Source organism: Numida meleagris, chromosome 1 (genome assembly GCF_002078875.1).
Source record: "Numida meleagris isolate 19003 breed g44 Domestic line chromosome 1, NumMel1.0, whole genome shotgun sequence".
Lineage (NCBI taxonomy): Eukaryota > Metazoa > Chordata > Aves > Galliformes > Numididae > Numida > Numida meleagris.
This window is the reverse complement of record NC_034409.1, coordinates 2,565,608-2,583,053: the sequence shown is the minus strand read 5'-3', so window position 1 is coordinate 2,583,053 and position 17,446 is coordinate 2,565,608. Positions and strand designations below refer to the sequence as shown.

Here is a 17,446-nt window from a genome sequence, read left to right as displayed (position 1 = left end):
GTAAGAGACACAAAGAAACCCTTTAAAGCATGTGGCACTGAGGGACATGGTTTAGTGTGCACTGTGGGGATGGGATTGTTGTGTAACAATTGTAAGATTCTACAATCTCAAAAGGACCAAAGAAAAGCAGTGGGTTTGGAGGACAAGGAAGGAACGGGTGCCAGCAAGCAGTCAGCCCCACTACTGGATGACAAACCATGGTCATGGCAAAAAGCAAATTTCTTTAATCTCAGCACACCAACAGAAACATCTCCCTTGCAGACCAGAGATCCTGCCCCATGATCTCATGGGGGATCTCATGCCCAGGATCTCACAGTTCTGGTAGTACGCTCTTCCTCTGCTAAGCTGGACAGGGATGGTCTCTATAGGGAAGTGTTATTCTTCATACTGGGAAGTGATCTGAGAAAGAGGTCCAAGCACATCAGCAGCAGAGCTGGGAGAAGTTCTCTCCGACTGTACGCCTGCATTTGCAGATAGCACAGTGTAAAACAGCTGATGTGTAGAGGGATGCCACTTCTGCTAAAACCCAGCATCCAAGCTGCTTGTGTTACAGGCATGGCATGATGTCATAGACTGAATCAGTGTTTGGAGCACATTAATATGTCCCTGGAGGTGTTCAAGACCAGGATGGATGGAGTCCTGATCTAGTGGGTTGCAACTCTGCCCATGCCAGGGGGGTGGAAACAGATGATCTTTGAGGTTCCTTCCAACCCAATCCATTCTATGATTCTCTGAATATCTTCAATCCAAGAAAAATCCAGTTCATACAGTTTATGCTACATCTTTTAGCACATAAATCCCAGTAAATTTAGCACAGACAAATAGTTGTCTTCAAAATTGCCTTCAGATTCTCTTCAAAAGCAGGCTCCCTGAAAATGATCGCAGCACTCCTGCTAACACATAGCCTCTATTTACTTGTCCCAGTAGCTTGGTCTTGTTATAGGCGGCTAAAGACTGCATCACTTCCACTGTGTCAACTGAGCTTAGCTTTTTCTTACTCTTCTAAAACCATCACTTCCTGCCCAGAGCATCAGCAGACTCAAAATGAGAGCCTCGTATACTCCTTAAAATCCAGCCAGGTCTCCTGAGATTGTGGTTGGGAGCTGGAACAGAGGCAGACAGAGGCTGGACAGGAAGACAGTAGGAGCAGACTCTGGTTGGCTGACAGTCATTACAAATAATTAAATGAATAACTAAGGGGATGAGGAGCTGGGTGAACCATGGCTCTCTCAGCCAACACATCCCTCCCCACCACTCTGCTTTGTGCAGAATCAGCAGACCCCGGGCTGATGAAGTTAAAGGGAATTCATCATTGCCAACCCCAGTGCTTCCAGACAGCACTCTGGCAGTTCCTGCTCAAGCAACAGCGACAGTTTGTTTTAGCCATGAAATTGCCCCAGATCCCAGAGGAGGTGATTAAGGAAGATTGCAAGAATGGATTTCAAAGACAAAGCCCCACAGGACAGAATCAGGCCCCACTGCCTCCACCTGGGTGCAAGGGAGCAAACACAGTGGCACTGGCTCTGAAAGAAAGAGAAATGTTTTGTATAGGGAAAGCCAGAGCTGGCAGGACAATCTCTGTCCTCCCTATACTCTGAGACATCTCTTCTTTGTCCTCTCTGCCTCTCCTTCTCCCAGGGCTTCTCACTGAAATCACCATCATTATTTCTCACTATTGGATTAAGGCTCAGCAAATCTCGTTTCTAGGAGATCCAAGCAGCCCTGCAGCCCAGCACATCAATCCAGGCTGCTCTGAGCGGTGCCCAGCCACAGCCTTACGACTGTACAGGGGCCTCTAATACTTCATTGCTTTTCCAATATCAGTTCCTCCCCATTTTATGAACCTAATGTTCCCCTATGGACTCTGAGTCTGCTGGCTGCTGTTTCTGGCATGGCAAAGGGGGCAAAAAAAGCAGAGTATGATCTAACGTCAGGCCGTTATGATGATAACCTACTTCTACTTTTCCATTGATTTGGGTTACATGATGTAGCTGTATTGATCTCAGCAAAGATGGGGAAGGAGCTGGTGCACCCTGTTTCCTCCTATTTCTCTGTTTTGCCATGTGTTTTCCAATTGAATAATCCATTCTAATTTGCCTAAAGCCTATTAGCAGGAGATCAATTTCTAATAAAATATGACATTTCAACAATCCTGTCTATCTACCAATACAAGAGGCTTTTAGAAACACTAACTGAAGGAGTAAGGAGTGATCTATGTCTTTCTTGTGCCTAGTAGACAGCAGGCCTCTCTCTTCTCTTGTACAGAGGTTTTGAGATGCTGCTTGTGTTGACCCAGTCATTCCAGCCAAGCACGGATCTAAGAGCATCTTCAGTCATATAGAGAGCAAGATCCTGACAAACCAAGTGTTTGGTCACAGCACTCATGTGTTCAGTGCTGTCCAGACCCAAACACGTCATGATGGCAGTCATTGTCACCAGAGGCAATGCTAGTCAATTTGGATAGGAGACCAACCTCAGAGTTTTGCTTCCAGGGAAGACTCATACCCTAAACTTACAGAATCATAGAATCATATAAATCTTTAAGGTTGGAAAAGAATACTAAGGTCATCCAATCCAATCGTCAACCCATCATTACCATGCCCACTAAGCCATGTCCCTCAGTTCCACATCAACCCTTTTCTTGAACATCTCCAGGAACAGTGACTCCACCAATTCCCTGGCCAAAGAGAAGGGCTGTTCCTCTCTTGCTCATGTATACTGTACTCAGGGCTTCTTTTCCATGCATCAAACACAGAGTTTTCAAGGAAATTGCTTCCCTAGAATATCAATGACTAATCTTCATCATCAGCAAGCATTGCACCATAATCATTCCTCTTCACTCTCCCATCTGGGTTCTGGCATGGAGCATAGGTGGCTGCACGGGCCAGAGCAATGGGATCTAATCTCTGCAGGGGAGTCACCAACTGACCTCTTGTGTAATCCAGACAGGGTGCAAAATTAGGACAAACAGAGATGTACCTGACTGCTGAATACAACACTTCTTTTTGCAGGGCAAGCACAGCACACTGGGGCAGAGGAAGATTTCTCCTACTTCAAAAAAAACGGTGAGACAAGATGTTGACTGACATCAGCTTTCTTGCCCAGAGAGGTGGGGGATGCCCCATCCCTGGAGACATTCGAGGTCATGTTGGACGTGGCTCTGAGCTCCTGATCGAGCTGTAGGTGTCCCTGTTCAGTGCAGAGGAGCTGGACTAGATGATCTTTAAGGGTCCCTCCCAACTTATATGGTTCTATGATTCCATGATTCTAAGATTCAAGGAAGACATTTGACACCACGGCCTGACACTGCTTCTAGATATTCCAGGGGCACTGAGTTACAATGAATTGAGCGTGCAATAATGAGGGATACATTGGAATGACCCTTCTGCTTTGTGCTGGACGGTCCTGCAAGCCAGGAGACCAACTCACAGCAGACAGAAGTCCCTTTGCTTTCATGATCCACAGCAAGTGACTATTGTGCCATTCTACTCTATTTCCCCACTAACACTTACAGCAAGAGATACTCCCAGCCGTAATGGATTTATGATCTAAATTAGACATAAATAAAAGGACAGCCTTTTGTTCTTGGTTTGGACAGCAACTAACACAGTAGGTTTATGATCACTACTACCAGGACTATAAAAATAATAATTACAGCCATAAGTGTGGCCAGCCAGGATACGCCTGGACTGCAGAGCTCACCTCAAATTGAAATAGTAATTGTTCAAGCTTTAGAGCTGGACACAGGGGAAAGGCAAAAGTGGTTGGGTCCTTTCTACCCCTCATCAGGGAGAGTATGTCAGGTGTATGCAGCTTGCACATTCACGAGCCCACTGACAGATGACATCATTTTTGAAAGCATGGTTTACACACGATTCCCTGGCGCTCCCTGACTGATAAATTAGACAGTCGTGAACCACGTGCTAATCAATGCAAATCATTAGTTTGTAACAACACAAGGCAAGCTCGGCAGAGCTCATTTTTCAAGGTAATGGTCTGCCAAGTGATTGGTGCTCAGCAAAAAGCCCGGCCAGGCAATCTATTAGCAGGCTGCTGGCTCTCACCTATGGCATGGGGCTGAGGCCTCTGCTCTCCAGTCTCCATGCTGAGGACTTGGCTGTGATGCTATGTGCAAGAGCCAGAGCCCTGAATCTATTATTCCTTCCCCTTCCTTTGCGAAAAGCATCACAACTTCTGGTCCTTGCTACATTGGCAGTGGCCACCTCAGTCCCACATATCTGGAGCGTAAGTGCTCTTGCTGAGAGGTACCTCGGGAACACTTGCTTTTCACTTACCCCAACTCTGCAACCTAAAATAAAAGCCATTTGAGGCTGGAAAATAATGCTTTGCTCTCTCTCAGTGGAAAATGAAGCAGGGCACAGAAGGCACTGGCCTGCAGAGACGTCCTAGAAAATATCATGCTGATCACAGTTGCTCCTCTGAGATCTGATGCCTACATCAGGCACACGTCTGACCAAACCAAGAGGCCATTTAAACACTGCAGTCACATATTTCATACACCAACTTTTATCCTGAGGCTCCTGCAAGTGCTGTCCATCTGAGTGGCTACTTTGAAAATAGGACACTACAGTGGGGAAAGACCTGTCGCCACTGACGAGAGCAAAAGGAAGGCAGGAACATGGGACAATTCTCATTTCTCACAGGTGTCTCCAAGGATCCCATATATCCTTTGAGTTTGGGTTATGAACACTGCAAGATTTCAGTCACTCTAGGAACAAAGCTCTCTTCATCCATGGGTTACTTAACAAGTCATTTTTTCTACCATAGGGTACCTCCAGGTTCTCTATTTGATGTTACCAGAAGCCAAGCTATGTGCTCGTAGTGAGGGCCCTCCTGCTGGATGCTGGTATTTATGATCCCAATGGATCATTTCAAGGGCCATCCTGTTGCCACACTGATGATGGACACCACGATGGCACTTTTGGATCATGCAGCTGTCTCTCTGCAGCACACCTACGGCTACTCTACAGCTACAAAGTCATCTCCTCCAACTAACAGCATCCCGTTGCACATTCTGACAGAGAATATGCTGGACTTAGTAGCTATAAAGATATTCTTGCATGTCACAGAGTTATTCGTGTTCCAGCATGCCCAGAGTTCAGATGCACATAAAGCCAACAGTCATGGCATGAAGGGTACAAAACCTCAGCTACTCCAGTTTGTCCTACACTGGCGGAATTTAATTATCAGCAACATTTTGAGGAGGAGATGGCTAGCTTTTAAACATTTATCCTGATGCGGCCACCAGTCGTAGAATCATAGAATCTTAGGATCACAGAGTGGCTTGGGTTGGAAAGGACCTCAAAGGTCATCTAGTTCCAACCCTTCTGTCACGGGCAGGGCTGCCAACCATCCAGTCCTGGTTCTTCATGCAGAAAATGTGAATAGATGCTTTCAGTTCGAGTGGTTTTTGATTGATATTAAGGGAACAAAAATGCCAAAAAAAAAAAAAAAAGGAATATGAAAATGAAACTTCAACATACAAGGATATTCCTTGGGTGGTAACTCACATGGTGTACAACCCAAAATACCTGATGACCTCAGGTCAGCTCTTAAGCAGAGGTGAAACTGTAGATCAAAGCAGTTCACACAAGTAGCGCTATCAGAAAGACTCAATGCCCTATATGGTTTTGGGCCAGAAATATATAAAAATGAAGCTTGTCTGTGAATAGGACTGGTCAGAAACAAAGATACCCACACAGTACTGGCCTGGAGCACAAATCCTTACATGGGATTGCTCAGAAGTTGTGGTAGATAATCCTATGGGATGGTCTGAGGACAGATGGATGGCAACGTGGGCAGGATCTGGAATACAAGTCCTTTATAAGTGTCTGTTCTTGGGGGCTGAGAGACCAGATTCCTCCCAGAGATGAGCTCATCTCACCATGCCGGGAACGCAGTGACCCGGGGGGCTGGGATTGCTGAGGGGGGGTACAGAGCAGCACCACAAAGGGCCCTTTGACTGCAGCCAGACGGGGTGAGCTTTGAGACACCCACGGATCTTCATGACACTATGTCACTTGAGAGGAAGCCAGCTGCCCTTTGGCAATGGAAGACATGCAGGCATGCAGAGTCCCGAGCACCCTCATGGACACATAGGCGGGAGGGCACACAGCAGCCCACAGAGAGTCACAGCAGAACATGCATCAACCCAGCAGCATGCCATAAGCTGGAAATGCTCAAATAGGTTGCAACACAGAGGTACCCAGTGATACATGCACATGGTGATGCTCATCTGTCCGGACTCAGGATGCACCCCCCAATGTGCCATGGGGTCTGGGTCATGACTGAGGGGTTATGAGATGAGGTGAAGATGAACAGGAGCATGTTAAGTGTATTGTCACACACCAGCAGATTCTGGGGTGGGAGTACACATGGACAGCACAGAAATCTCCCCAAAGACACCCATTCCCTGTAGCAGACAACAGAAGGATCTGATCTAAACATGGCCATTGACACATGGTGGGTGGCATGGTGCCCTCTGTGGCTCCATGCATCAACCATAACCTGTTGCACTCCATCCCAGAGATGTGCAGAAGCATTTGCAATTTCCCTCTACAGTATAATAAAGGCAGACCAAAGCTCCTGCTTTGCTGAGGATTTGGGCACTTTCACCACTTCCTCTAAACAATTCAAATCCAAAATCATATCTCAGAGATTATCTCTCTGGTCACATAAGGTTCTCTGGTCTTGCAATGATATTTGTTTCAGACACGGGTTCTGAATGGCTGCAGAGAGGGCAGGGAAATGGAAAGATGGGCTGTGAGTGCATAAATAAAAACTGAGAAACACAGGGTTTGGAGCTCTTTGGTCATTCTTTTGTGATGTAGAGGGCTTGTGTGGAAGGATGGAATGATGGCTTGGGAACAATTCCTGTCAGCAACATGGAGAGGTGTTATCTCTGAAATACGGGGGGGGGGGGGGAAGGAAACCTGAAAGAGAATCTTCACAAGGAAATCAGCCAGTCCAGCCTTTCTGCCCAGTTCTTTTTGTTGGTTAACATCCCTGGGGCTAAGGTCGAGATAATGAGGCCCCACGTATCTCTGGGCCTCAGACCCACTGACAGGGTTGCGCTCTGCAAAGGTTATTGTAATTCAATTGCTGGTTGTTTCAGCTCCTGGGCTCCTCAACACTGAGGTGACCTATTAAGAACTTAATAACAGATAAAAAACATCCCTGGAAGCTTTTCTAACCTTCGTAATCTATGTTTATCCACAGAAAGAAAAAAAAATGGAGAAAGAGTGAAAGCTTATCTTCCAATATTGTCTTAGATAAAAGGGAAAGACCATCTGGGGACAAAGGTCCATGGTTACCCTTTCTCCCCTTTCACACAAACTGCCAGAAAAGCGACCCAGCCCTGTAGCCATGGGCTAGGCCTATTCCTGGCATTTCCCATAGACTGCTCCTCTACTGAAGGCTGCTCTCATCTACCAACCCACCAACAGTCCCTCTTCTCTTGTCTGATGTTTGACCATGGGACATGCCTCTCTTCAGGCTGTCTTCAACACACACCACGTTTCCCACTGTCGAGACACAAATGAGCAGCATCAATCCCAAAGCCAATCCCCAGCTAGTCCCCACTCTCCTCTCAGCCAACCTCCAGCAAGACAAAAACTCCCTGAGCAGCCATCTCAGCTCAGCTGTGTCTCACTGAGGCCTCCTTCCCAAGGCCTTCTCTCATCTCTCATCATCCAGTCCTTCATTAGTGACCCAAAACCATTTCTTACAATGTTTGTCTTCCAAAGACCACTAATTTTTGCTCCTCTCCTACAAAAGCCATGCATCACTTTGCTGAATTAAACTTCAGCCTCCAGCAACAAAGTGCAAGATGTTACTAGTCACTGCTGAATGGAAAGACAGACACTCCTCCAAAATCCTACAGAAAAGACCACACCAAACAAATCCCTGTCCAGTTCTTCCCTCTCCACATCCTCAGTGTTTCCAGAAAGGAGCACCAACAATCACTGCTTGCAGTATCTTCCAAATGGCCCTAAGCACTCTGCACATCAGCTTGGCTTCATCAAGCCATAGGATCTCCAAAACATTCAGCCTCCTGTGCTGAGTCCTACTGCTTTACCCTCGCAGAAATGCTCTTATGTCAGCGTGTGCTGGTAACAACGAATGTTCTCTGTTCTCCTTCATCACCTTATTTGGTTCCAGGGCTAGAGGAATAGGGCAAGGGATGGGAAAATTCAGAATATTAAATCTTATCTTAGATATTTATTGACCATGTGACTTTAGCAATATCACCTACCCTGTCAGTGCTTTAATTTCTACACGTTTCACTGAGCCATCTATGGATTCGATGATTTTTTGGGGATAGTTTCTGTGGCTACAGGAAAAGTTAAGTGGAGGTTCTTGAAGAGTAGACCATAAAAGATACTGCCTAAGTGACGTGGACCACTGTACAGCCCTCAGCTCAGAGGGTCACACAGGGGAAAACAGCCCATCGTACGATTGCACAGCCGTGGCTCTCAGCACATTACCACTGACACCTCCAGAGACAGCTGGAGAGAGGCAAAAATTGATTGGTATTGGAAATCTTCAAGTGAAAAGTATTGTGTAAGTGAAGTAATTATTATCTCCGATAGCGTAAGAATAGCGTGTGTCTCCAGACCCTTAATCACAGGCGTTCCTGGTACATCAGCCTGATTAGACAAATGTGTATGCAAAGCCCTTGACCAAATTATCTAAAAGTAATACAGGCAAATTTTAAAATAATGACCAAGTAGACATGCTTTTAACACGGTTAAATGGCAGCTCACATTACCATCAATGCAAGGTCTCTGTGGACAAGGAGACACAAGGTGGTAACACAGCTTTTGAGGAATACAAGGGAGTCATTTTCTTCCAGCCAAGCACGCTCCATGCACTGTAGAGCATCAGCACAGGTCTATGGGGATAAAGCTGCCCACCCTGTGGAGGAAACAAAGCCCTCCCCGTGCACTTAAAAGGATTAGGAGTTCTGCTGGGAACTGCCCTAAAGGAGCTGTACAGCACAGAGGGCAAGGCACAAGGCACAATCAGGAGAGTATTAAGAGAGTCAGAGGGATTTAGCAGGCAATACTGACATATTATTCCACTTGGATGGAGGCAGGGGACTCCTGGGAGAGGAACGCCTTGCTGAGACATTCAGGTTGGGAGCTGGCTGCTAAGACAGGAGTCAGATGCTACGTAGAGGTGTTTCTCAGTTTGGGGTGCCCTAACAAAGGACTCACAAGGGTTATCATGAGTCTAACACAATCCTGTAGCATTAAACTGGTCCAAAAGAGGGCTGGAGCACCTCCCCTAGGAAGAAAGGTTGAGGAAACTGGGCTTGTTTAGCTTGGGGAAGAGAAGGCTTCAGGGAGACCTCATTGTGGCCTTCCAGTACTTGAAGGGAGTGCATAAACAGGAGGGGGAACGACTGCTTAACATGGGTTGATAGTGATAGGACAAGAGGGAATGATTTTAAACTAAGGGAAGGTTTAGGTTAGATATTAGGAGGAAATTTTTCACTCCGAGGGCGGTGATGCCCAGCGAGGCTGTGAATGCCCCCTCCCTGGAAGCATTCAAGGCCAGGCTGGACATGGCTCTGGGCAGCCTGGTCTAGTTGCTGGTGACCCTGCCCACAGCAGGGGAGTTGAAACTCGATGATCTTTGAGGTCTTTTTCAACCCAGGCCATCCTATGATTCTATGATTCAAAACCTCTTGTCCGAAGGAACTGCAGATTAAATGCTGGTCACACTGCTGGGTCTCAGGACTACAGGGAGCCCAAGTAGGATCTTTCCCAGCTCTCCTGAACACATCAGGCGAGGCAGGAGCATGCAGAAAGCTCAGCTGCACGCTTGGTGATGGGAATGTGAGAGAAGAACATCTTGGCCACGATCCTCTCATATCTCCAGAGCCCTCATCTACCTCCCATGGGCTTGGGAGAGTCAGCAAGAGCGTGTCACTATAATGGGAGATGAGGGATCGCTTTCCTCTGGGACCTCAAGGTAACCCTGGCAGTGAAACTCTACCCAAAGCAGTTTTGACATCAGGTCGCGGCACAAGACAAGGCAAGGTCAAGAGTTCAGCGTCAATACAGCAAGTGCCAGTCATGACACAAAAGACCCGGGGATCAGATATACCTGCCAAGTGCTGCCTGGGAGGGAGGGTATTGAGATGCATAATTACTCCCGCTTTCATCTGTGCTGCTCTTCCCCTCAGTTCACATGGCTCTCCTGGCTTTGTCCTTTCTCTCTGTACTGCTGGAAAAGCCTTTAAAGGCAGACTCCTTCCTTCCCTCTTATCAATCCTTTCACCCTCCTCTCCAGCACAGTTCAGTAACTGAAAGGTCTAAAAGCATAATCCTCCTTCATTGAAGTGATGGCTCAGCTTCAGCAGAGTCACTCCAAGACCAACCAGTGATCACCTCCAGCTTTGCATTGGCTTAACTCAATGAGGTTATTCCATGCAAGTAGCAGCAGGGACTATAGAGGAACCAATGTAGACTGAGGAAACTGAAAATCATCACAGAATTAGCTGGGTTGGAAAGGACCTTGAAGACCATCCCATTCCAACCTCTTAGCCATGGACAGGGTTGCCACTCACCAGATCAAGCTGCCCAGGGCCCCATCCAACCTGACCTTGAGCACCTTCAGAGATGGGAGATCCACAGCTTCTCTGGGCAGCCTGTGCCAGCACCTGACCAGGACCTCAAAACCTCCAAAAGAGGGTGAAGCTACTTTCCTTTAAACTATTCAGACACAACTGCCAGGGTGTGTTAGTGCTGTTTTTGTATATTCTTAAGAGTATGGGGGGTTATTTAGTGAAATTCTAACTTGGAGATGTATAACATGCAGAACTCTGCACATTACAAGGCGCACACACTGATCTCTATCCAAACAACAGCTTGAAACATCTCAAACATTGAGAATTTGCTTGGAAACAGACCCCTTGCTGTAACCACCACTTGCTCACCCTATCCCAAAACCTGGTCTCCTTTTGAGGGAAAACCTTCCCGGTCTCCGAGGTTTTGCTGTGGTGAAATTGGATCCATTTTATGAAATTGTAACAAAATACGGGGACATCAGGTTTGGAGGCCTTCATATACTCTTGAAGATATTTTGCAGAGCCCTTTTAAACTCCTTTTTTTTTTTAAAAAAAAAAAAAAAAACGACTTTTAAATAGTTGCTTAACCGATCCTTCTCACACCAAATCAAAGCTTTTCTCTGTCCGCAGCATACACCTGCACAAAAAGAGGGGAGAAAAGGGGAGAAAAGAAGCTGGGGAGGGGTTGCCGATTATTTTTGGTCACCTGCAGCCCCAAATGCTCCTTTCTGGCCGGAGCTTCGCTGTGTGTGCAGCAGATGGCGCAGCTGCAGTAGCTGTCCCACTGCCACCCACCGTCCCCACAGCAGCTTTGGGGCCCTCTGATCCCAAAAGCCAGCATCCCCCACTAACCAGTGTGCTCATCCTGCCCTTTTTCTTTTTGGCTGGGTCCAGCACTGTGTGATTTTAGCTCTCTCAGGGAAGTGTATACCGATGAAAGCAGGTCACGAGCTGCCCCAAAGAGGGGGGGACACATCCATAGGTGGTGCAGGAAGCATAACTCTGTCATGCAGAGATGGATGTGCCATAAAATCCCACATGAAGGCCTCCTGAGGTACTGGTATCATTGATAGCCCTGAACTCAGCCTGAGCCCCCCAGTTCCTTGGGACATTTAAAACGGGGCAAGACAAAGGACAAGAGACAAAATGGGCCACGGGGAGCAATCCTGCATCAGTGCAGGTGCCTCATTTCCATGCTGGAAGGCAAAAGCCACGTTCCCCAGTGCAAGATTTGCCTCCGTGAGCAACGTCGGTCTGGGTGATGGAGACCAGAGCCTGAGCAGCTGCCCCAAGAGCAGCCTTTGGGCTCGCCGCATTCATCGGAGCAGACTGACTCTTCTCATCACGGCTCTAATGGTTCCCACTAGACTACTATTTCTGTCCGGGAGTGACAGAGGAAGGCAGTGTGCAGCCTTTATTTTTGGGACTCCGGGCTATCTTTGAAGGCTTTGTGGCTTAAAGGGACACGCTCTCTCTCTTTGTGACAATCGACTGTTTCTTCTCTCATCTTCAAAGGACGAAGCTAAAACTTATTCCCCTGCCAATTTTGTCCTGGGCCAACAACTCCTTCCCACCCCTCTGTGTTTCAGAGCAGAGCAGAGACGAGCATGCATCTCCTTTTTTATTTTTGCTCCGTTTTCGTTCGGCTCTCTTGGAGGAGGAATAGATGCTTGTTTATAAACGGGAGAAACTGGTGTTTGTACACAGATCTCTTGGCAGTCAGGAAAGAAAACACAGAGGGGGAAATATTATTCTGAGCCGAAACATCTTGGCAGCGGTGGCAAACAAACTACAAGAGGAGGGACACTGAGGAGGAGGAAGAGTTACAGAAGTTATTTTTGTGGGGATTTGGCCATCTCTGTTTTCTATCACTTTCCCCCATCCATCTCCCAGGCTGGGAGCCCTTCAAAGCTGCCTGCCCTCAACCCATGGCCTTGGGAGCAGAGCGGGGACAGCCACAAGCAGGCTGCCAGCCAGCCAGCTGCCACCTTTGTCCCTACAGCAGCACTAAAAAGCACAGCTGGGAACCGTCTGGGGAATCTGTTTCCTTTTTTTTATTATTATTATTTTATTATTATTATTCTTTCTTCCCGACAACAGTTGCTTTTTTTCTCTTTCCTGGAAGCACATTTTTCAAACCCAAATTTGCCCAACCCTTCTGAGAAAGTCACTGCATTTCTTCCCGACAGCCACAGGGTGTCAGCAGCTCTGTGGAATGGGTCCCCTATAGGAATCCCAGCTCTCCCACATGTCCCAGCGCAACGCCAGACACTGCTTTGGGGTTGGGTGCCACCCTGACATCTCCCACTTCGCCCCAAACCCACAATCTGTTGTCCAGGCTTTGCCCCAAACACCCAAAACACTGGAAGAGGATTTGGGGATTTTAGTGTCAGCTCTTCCCCAAAAAGGCATCACAGAGTCATGTGAGTGGGAAGGGATCCTTAAAGGTCGTCTAGTCCAACTCTCTTACCATGAACAGCAACACCTACAGCTCGATCAGATTGCTCGGAGCCCCTTCCAGCCTGACCTTGAGTATCTCCAAGGATGAGGCAACAAAGAGAAATGATCCAAAAGGATCCAGGTGGCACGCCCAGGCACAGTAGAGCTTTTAGGGGTAGCTTGTGTCTGGGAGGAGAAGCTCCCAGAGGTGACAGTGAGAGGGCCTAAATTTCCAAATCCCTCTGTTTCTGAAGGTCAGAAGTCAACTTCTAGGAAATATTATCAAGCTGACTACCATTGATTCATGGACAGCCAATTCAGACCCCAAACACTCCATTTGTAACCTCAGAGGAGCATCTGGAGGTTGAGTCCTATGCCTGTTCCCAAATTCCCTTTGCTAATGCTCATGCTTTTTGTGTCCCAAGTGCCTTGCCTGTAAAATAGGAAAGGCATAACCTCCCTTCCTTGCAAAGTTCAATGGGAAAGGAGCTGCAGTGACATGGGAGAAGCCATTCAGATCTTATGTTTCTTACAACAGCCTGTTCTCATCTGTTCTTCAAATCACAACAAAACGAGGTGCCACTTCCAGCCCCAGACCAAAGCAGGGTATTTTGGGATGCAAAGGCTGGAGAGAGGCAAACTAAACCAACCTGACAGCAGATGGATAGGGATTGAGCAGCCCTGCTCTGTCTGGCTCCAGAGATGTCTTCCTGTCACCAGCTACCTGCATGCCTTCCAGGCATGCACTCGATGTGGAATTCATCTTGTTTAACATGGTCTTCCTGAAAATTAGACATCTCACCTACTGAGTCAGGCAGGCTTCCCCTTTAGTCAATGGAAAGAGACAGGTTTCACCACAGGGCTAATCGTGCCATCCTAAATAGGTGTCTCAGGCAGATGGAGTGAATTGCTTTCAGGAGATGCCAGTCTCTCTCCATTATCTATAAACGGCAACTCATTTCGATTCAGTGCTGATGGCCGACATTAGGTGAGACAAATTTCAGCTTGAGTGACTGTCTGGCATATTTCACAGATGGGTCATTCACCCTTTCCTTGCTGTCCATGTGGGAAAAAAAACGCGTAGATGGTTTATTACAGAACTGCTTAATTTTGAGGGTAATGTTTGCTCAGTGTGTCTTCTATTGGAGAACTACACCTGGATCTCTTTCCCTCTTGGGATACTATGCTGTCACATACTTATGAACCATCTCATGCAGAGCAAGAACTACAGACCTGGAGCTGTTGGTCGTTTTAGTTTAGCAGAAAACAGGCCACTGGGCATCTTACAGGTCAGGACTAACACAGCTTGTCATTTGTGCAGAGCTGACAATTGGAAACAAAGGAAAAACCACAACGGCTTTGCAACCACCATCCCTTTTGCATGCACACATGTCTTGTCCCAGCTTGGAGGATCCCATGAACACGCAGTTCCCTGGTTATATCACACTGCTGAAATCCAGCAAGGAGGACAATTAATGGTATATCAAGAGTAAAAATTGGGTTAGTCAACTAGGAACAGGAAGAGTAACTGCAGGCAAACTAATCTTGAAAATATGCATTTAACTGCAGAAGTCTGTTTCATATACTCTGTACTCTCAGAAAACACTTCCACCTTGCTTGACTTGCCAGTACTGAGGCATCTTATTCATGTATGATGAAAGATGTAACCAGCTTCATAATGTTGGAATTTGGTCTTTGAAGCCATATGGGATCATCTGTAGCTCACTGGGTTTTGAATCGTGACATGGCCAGCTCTTAAGATAACTTATTTTCAGGCTTCCATGATCCTGATTCCTGCAAATTATATTTGGAATTAAGATGCTACAAGCAATCATAAGCAGTGCTTTAGGTCTTGAAAGAATGTGAATCAGCCATAAAAGAACCTGGAAAATCTACTTAAGGCCAAGCTCCTTGATGTCCTGCTCAACACCAAGTGCTGTACTGAGTTTGGCTGGAAGGCAGCCTTGACATCTGGTCTGTTGCTCCCTGCATGAGTTTCTGCCTCATCTACTGACAAAGGCCATTTCAGGGGAGCTCTATTTGGTTCCCTTTGGGATTCTCTCTCCCCACACTGGTTTTCCTTTGTCAGTGCTTCTCTGGGTAGTTTCTGCCATTCCTAATGCTCATCCCTAACCCGCTGCTCCTCACTCAGTCCTCACACTTGGTTTTCTGCCATCTCCTCGGTCCAGCTGCCTGCACCCAAAGGGGCTGATGGAGGCAAATCACACCCTTTGTGTGGGTACCTCTACATATACACCCTCCTTGGCAAGGGAGGATACCCCTCCTTGGGACGGCTGGGAGCAAAGAGGAGAAATGGGAGAGGATCAGGATATGCAGAATGAGCCACATTTCCCTGCAGTTACCCTACACAGCAGACTTAAAGGCTTTCAACCCCATTCAAGACATTTGTGGGGAGGAGAGGCTTGTGGACAGCAAACCAGGCGAACTGACGGTCATGCCATCTCCATATACTCAATACAGCCAGATGAGCTGATGGTTGGACCATCACCACACACTCAATACCAGTTTGGTTTTCCAGTGCAACACTTAGCAATGAGTAACGAACACTGCTTCCCTAATGAACACTGGGTTTCCCTATCTCTCCACATCAAAAAAGCCCCAAGTAAGGCATCCTCTGTCTTATGCTGTCCCATCGAGTTCCTCCTGATGGAGACGATTTCAAGCATCATTGGCAAAAGTGATGAGTACCAGGCTGCGGGTCGCCTCCCGACATCTGCCACACACATTTCCCATCCTCTACAAGGGGCTTTCAAAGCAACCCTCTGCTGGGATGTTTGTACAAACATGTGTATTTACTGTGTCAACACACATTAGAGAGCAAACACATTAAAAGGAAAAGGAAACAGACTACGAGCTGAGGCCTCTCCAAACCTCGCTCCACCACAGCTCTTCCCTGGGACCACAGGTTGATGGAGAAAGCTCTCATTCACAAAACCTCACCCCTCCTCTCCCCAGTTTGTGCCTGCCCTGACAACCACAAAGATCAAATCTCTGTGGCGGGCAGGCATCTCGAAGGAGGACACGTGGCTGAAGATGGAAAACTGAAGTTTCTTAGTGATACAAAGCTCCTTGGTGCAATCTGGCTCAAACTGGGAACTACATCTGGGAGGGAGCAGGGCAAGGGATACAGCAGTGCAAGGGACAGTGGCATGCAGAGGTTTGCTGCAACAAGCACATTCCTGGTTCAATTCTTATTCCCATCAGCCCTACCCCTGGCAATTATTCCATGACACACGATCCCCAGGCAGGGGGCAAATTTGTACAGGCAGAACCAGTATTTAGCAAAATTCCATTTTTCCAAAGTAGGCGAAGCAGTTCTGAGATTAATTAATTCTTGCGATGCTTGGGCTGGGAAGAGCAGCACCAAGATGTACATAAAAAGATGTTTAAAGAAAAACAGCTCCTCGTGACTTGTCACATACTGGATCCAGCTGTTGCCTTCATTCAGCACTTCCTCTGCAGCCTGGTGCACAACTGCTTGTGTGTGTGTGTGCAGGAACATAAAGGCTAGACAGACAGAGGTAATTATAAAGCTAAAGCCACCAAGCACTTTCCAGCTGTGCCATGTGAAAGCTTCATTCAGCCCATCCCATGGCATTGGTGGCAAAATTATGTGCTAAACTCCATTCCTCGTTAAGAAATCCCTCCGGTACCGTGCAACAAAGCCTCTGCAATGTGAAGTTCACAGTTCATAACAGTGCATAACAGCATGCTTATACAGGGAACAGGGACTCCCATTTGTAAGAACACAAGTCCAGTCCAGCACTTTGCATTTCCTATGCAAAACTCCTTGTCAATGGAAAGCCTGGTGACTGGGAGGGGAGCAATGGGGAAACCTTAAAAGAAAAAAATCAGTGCTGAGTGATATGATTGACACTTCAAAGGATGTTTGTCACCCTGCAGAAGGAAGCTCTCCATTGCTTGGTAGGACTGCACAAAAGGGAGTACTCCCTGACCCTGATCCACCTACTTGCATCAAACCCATCATGTCACACTTGCCCACTGCCCTGCAGCACATGCTCATGGGAGATTTATACTGCTCAGGACAGAGTCCTGGATGCCATAGGATGCCAACAATAAGAGAGGAAGACCTTCTCATAAAGAGGTGCAAGCAAGAATATACCTAGCTGTAGGAGCATCTCCAATAGTTGTTGCCCATCTGTTATCTCTGGGAATTCAATGTCTAATTTTCAAAGTGCTAGGACCAGAGCTTCTGCAGAGCAACATAAGGCAACCCAGGCTTTTCTAGGGAGCTGCAAATTTTCTGGGAGCTGCAGAAAGACACATGCTGGTCTGGCACTAGTTGATACTTCCCTGAATAACATGAACTTCAAAAACAAAATAATCAGGATAAATTGAAGAAGTGGTTTAGGAAAAAGAAAGAGAAAG

General features: G+C 47.1%; 1 protein-coding gene and 1 long non-coding RNA gene across 5 annotated transcripts in view; one reads left to right on the top strand and one right to left on the bottom strand.

The window, feature by feature from the left end:
- Positions 1-17,446, bottom strand: part of PLXNA4 (plexin A4) — a 468,858-nt gene that overhangs the window by 230,408 nt on the left and 221,004 nt on the right. The window contains exon 1 of one of the 4 annotated variants that reach the window (XM_021384301.1): positions 13,068-13,116. The exons of the other annotated variants lie outside the window; for them this stretch is intronic. Coding sequence (XP_021239976.1) covers positions 13,068-13,070 — 3 coding nt within the window. The 5' untranslated portion in view covers positions 13,071-13,116. Of the gene's footprint in view, positions 1-13,067; positions 13,117-17,446 lie in introns of those variants that run through there. 4 annotated transcript variants of the gene reach the window in all.
- Positions 109-5,126, top strand: LOC110392232. Its single transcript, XR_002434268.1, has 3 exons — positions 109-321; positions 3,012-3,065; positions 4,789-5,126. It is a non-coding gene; the product is annotated as an uncharacterized LOC110392232 (long non-coding RNA).